This window comes from Aythya fuligula, chromosome 3 (genome assembly GCF_009819795.1).
Source record: "Aythya fuligula isolate bAytFul2 chromosome 3, bAytFul2.pri, whole genome shotgun sequence".
In the NCBI taxonomy this organism is placed as follows: Eukaryota; Metazoa; Chordata; class Aves; order Anseriformes; family Anatidae; genus Aythya; species Aythya fuligula.
Genome location: NC_045561.1, coordinates 42,919,493 through 42,923,754, shown reverse-complemented (window position 1 = coordinate 42,923,754; position 4,262 = coordinate 42,919,493). Strand labels below are relative to the sequence as shown.

The following is a 4,262-nucleotide window of genomic DNA, read 5'->3' as shown; positions in this document are numbered from 1 at the left end:
GTGAGACGGGACGGGGACGGGGACGGGGACGGGGACGGGGCTGGGACCGGCAGCGGGCCGGGGAGGGGGAGCCCCGGGGTCGCTCAGGGCCGGGGGGGATCGGGGGGTTCGCAAAGCCGTGAGCCGCGGCTGGCTGCGAGGGCCGGGCAGACTTTCACCCGGCGCCGAGATCAATAAAAGCTGCGCAATGTGGTGGGGAGGGCTGGCGGAGAGCCCTGTGGCTGGCGGGGTACGGGGTGCTCTGAGACAGCCTTTAATTTAATATACGTACATACACGCTCACCCTACTTGCCCTAAAACAGCAGCGCAGCACTCCGCTCCTTGCTATTCAAATCTTGTGGCCAAGTGAGTCGCCCGCTGGAGGAGTCCCTGAAGCTCCCAGCTCCTTGGGCAGCTGTCCCAGGAGCCGTGGCTCTCGCTGTCTCCAGGCGTTCCTCTTGCTGCCTGCCGCCAGCTCCAGGAGTGTCTCCGCTGATCCCGCTGAAAGCTGCTAACAAAGCAGGGTGATACAGGCTTGAGTGTATCTAACCTGTAGACAAAGACAGCTCCACTCCTCCTGTATGCACAGCATCTTCATTGCCCCGAGAATTGCAAAGGTGAAGGGGTGCTTTGCCCCCTCTGCCTTGCACCAGGTAGGCTGTTACCATGCCCTGCCACCTTGTTCAAAAACTCGTTCATTAAATTTTCACTGCTATGCAGAAAAGGATTCTGGAGTTAGCAGGTCCTGCCAGCATCTCTTTATTTTGACACGTGAAGTCAGATGTGCTCAGTGAGCCTACGCTGAATTCCCCATCACTGACTTAAGAGCACCAGCACAGAACAAATAACCTATTGATGATGCTGCCCATGGCACGGGAGAGAAACATTTTGGCCAGCATAAAGAACAGGGCGGTGCTGAAACCTCTCCCCAGCAATGATTTTTCTGGGAGCTGTGGGTGGTGAGCCACTGTTCTTACAGGACTTTGTGACTTCAGACTTTCACCTTCTGCTTTTCACTAGCCCTGCTTCTGTTGTAAAACTTCTCCCACCCAGTTATCATTTATGGCTCAGCTTAGTTCCAAGTTTCTGTTTACAGCAAATGGTTTTAGATACTCTTTGACTTCCTTATAAGAAGGCTGTTTCATTTTGTTTTTCCCCTGCACTTGAGCGAAATGGGGAGTTAGCTAACTGCAGGCCTTATGTCATCAAACTACAAGAATAGCACTGCCTGCCAAACTTAATGAGAATGCACGTACACCCTCCTCCCCCCTTTCAAATTTAGCATCAAGCTTATTTCCACTCTTGTTTGTAAATAAAATACCTGGTATTTGTGATATGGAATCAAGGAAGTAATACTGTTGCTTTTTCTTGTTTGCTTTTGCGGTGTTTCAAATTGATAGAAGCTGTAGGATCTGAAGATTGGAAAGCTCACAGCTCTGTTGGGCTAGTAGTCAAAGCACCATGTAGGTGAGATAGTGACTCCTGTGGTCAGTCTAGGGGCTTTTTGTTTGTTTGTTTGTTTTTGCTGTTTATTTACTTTGTTAATCTTTTTCTTTGCTGTCCTAACAAGCTGTGTATCATTCCTAGATTTGAATGTAATATTATCCTTAGTAATATACCTGTGACGGTAGTCAGTTATGGTTTGCCATGTTCTCTCTACTTTCTGCAGTCTTTGTTAGCTCTGTGTCCTGGACTTCCAGCAGCAACTCTTTGCCCACCTCCATGTGATCCCTTCCATTAATTTTCTTCCGCAGGTTTGGAATGATGATTTGGTCTTCAATTTGTTGGGCAAGAAAACAGGATCACAGTGCTAGCTGGGGACCGACCTACCCCATTTTTTTTCCCTTTCTTGATTCCAGTTTCCCTCCCCCTTTTATTACTCCCCTGCTCTTTTTTTGGGGGGAAGCTAAGATAAACATGAGGAAGTGTGGGATGTGTTGGCAGAGCATGTGTGTGACTTCTTGAATTCCTAAAGGTATTAATTTTCTCTTTTTTTTTTTTTTTTTTCCCCTAGACTCATCGTTTTTGCACTTCCGTGAATCAGATTGTGACATAAGAGGGACTTCATCTTGCGAGTCTGTGCTTTCTCTCAACACAGAAAAAATTCTGGTAAGCTGTTAAGAATATAATGTACAAAACAGTTTTTAGTAGATTGAAGTGACACCACTTTAATTCCAACTGGTTATGCAGTCAATTTTCAGCAAATAACTATAAATAGCATCTATTGATTAGCAGCCACAGGTCCCCAAAGGGCTTAAGTACAAATGAACTAAAGTTGCTCATGAAGGAATGGCTTCGTAGTACTCCAGCATGAGTTTTTAGGGCTGTCAGCAGTATAAACCATTGAAGCTTTCTTTTCACTATAGGAACAGAGCAAAAAGTGTATAATGGGTTTGGGAAGGTTACTGTTGCACTCGTAGGTGGTTGAAATATCTTTGTCATGGGTGCAAGTGATGGGACTTCTTTTGACTGAACAAGACAAAAATAAAAACCAAAACCAGAAGGCAGGAAGACAAAGCACAGTCCTCTCAGTAGAGGAAATGAAGTTAAAAATCTCATCTGAAGCTTAAAGTGTTAAGCTGTTTTCTGCAAAGTTAAAGATGTACAGATGTGCAGTTCAAAAGAAGAGAACTGAGCAGTGAGAGAAGTTAGTTTTTCCATTCTTACTTCCAGTTTGAAAGGTTTACTGAATGAGAGTTTTGCGTTTTTCTAATGTGTGTTGCTCTGCTAGGCTTATAGCTATCTTTGGAAAAAACTTACGAAAACGAACAGGGTAGAGTATGTCAGTAAATGGGAGGCTGTCTCAGGCAAAATCAGTTTGTGCAGATAAGATTTGTGTTCCCAAAATAGTTTAGGCTTTGCTAAGCCTGTTGTAGTCTCAGCTGTAACCAATTTAAAGTTCTTAGGACAGTCTTTTTTTCTTTAGCATGGCACTACTAAGTTAAACTTGTCTTTATTGCTGGAGCTATGCTTTTTTGGTATTTCATTTTGTGTTTTACTCTTCTGTAGTACTCTTCCCTTTGTAGGAGACAAAGGAATAGTTGATGGGGTAAAAACTGAAACTTTCCTATGAAGTAACATATGTGTTAAACTTCTAAAACTTCACGTTAGACAGGTGTAATGTATAAACAGCAACCACTCCTGGAATACTGTCAATGTTCTTTCATTTGAAACCTTTAGTTAGCCTTTTGTTAGAGAGGATAGTGGCAGTATCTGACTGAAAAACAATTTTTTTTCCCTGTGAAAGACTAGGATTGAATTTGTTTTCAATTAGAGCAATCACAGTAGTCTTAACGCTTTGATTTAAAGCATTCTCTGTTAAAGTTCTGTTAAATTCTTTGTTGCTGTTTGCTAAACACTACAAACCATGATGTTTTACAGAGTCAAGCGAAGTCACTTGCAGAGCAGAAAAGATTTCCATTTGCTACTGATAATGACAGCACAAATGAAGAACTGGGTAAGGTGTCTTATATGAGGTTTGTTTGTGCAGGTGAAGTACATGCCGAGTAGTAGTACTGAATGCTTTGAAACTAAACTATTGATTCCTATGTGATACATTAATTAAAAAACTATCCTAAAAAGACCAGTTCATTTTCAATGGTTACGCAAAGAGAAAACAGTTATGTTTTCCTAAAAATCCTCTCTGCTATGCTCACTGGAATTCTTCCCTGAGTCTGCTTAAGCAGGTGTTCAGAAATCATTGTGATTAAATCCTATTAAACAGTCTCAACTACTTTCTGCTTCCCTTTTCTGTCACTATTGATGGCTAAAACTATTCAGGCATCCAGAAAAATATCAGTGGGATGTGCTTTCTGAAAAGTATAGGTCTTGGACCTGTTTTGTGCTCTTCACACACTCTTTTCATCAGTGCTTACAGGCAGTAAGAAGGCTTTCTGAATTTGTGTCCTTCTGCAGTCCACTACTTGTTGATGTTTTTTCAAAGCACTCTTGGGGCAGAAGATGGAGGCATTTCAAATAAAGCGACAAGAAATCCTTTTCTCAAAACCTTTGAGGAAGAAGTTAGTTGCACTGCTTCTCCAAAATGGTATCCTGTGAAGGAAGCAGTGGGCACTACGAGGCAGCAAAGAGATTGGTGAGAATGTGTTTCAAGGAAGACAGCAAAGGGTCTTTTGTATAAGAGCAAAGAGAGTCTTTCCTCATAATTTGTGTAACAAAGTAAAAACAATTGGGTAGTTATTTGTTGATGTAACTTCTGCCTTCAAGGATTTATCCAGCAAAAGTTAAGGATTTAATCTTTCATATTGCTAGCATACCTAACCATG

At 42.4% G+C, this 4,262-nt stretch overlaps 1 protein-coding gene across 1 annotated transcript in view; it reads left to right on the top strand.

Moving 5' to 3' along the window:
* Positions 1 to 4,262, top strand: part of TTC13 (tetratricopeptide repeat domain 13) — a 38,468-nt gene that overhangs the window by 391 nt on the left and 33,815 nt on the right. Inside the window, exons 2-3 of the mRNA XM_032183856.1 lie at positions 1,994 to 2,088; positions 3,361 to 3,436. Coding sequence (XP_032039747.1) covers positions 1,994 to 2,088; positions 3,361 to 3,436 — 171 coding nt within the window. The remainder of the gene's footprint in view (positions 1 to 1,993; positions 2,089 to 3,360; positions 3,437 to 4,262) is intronic.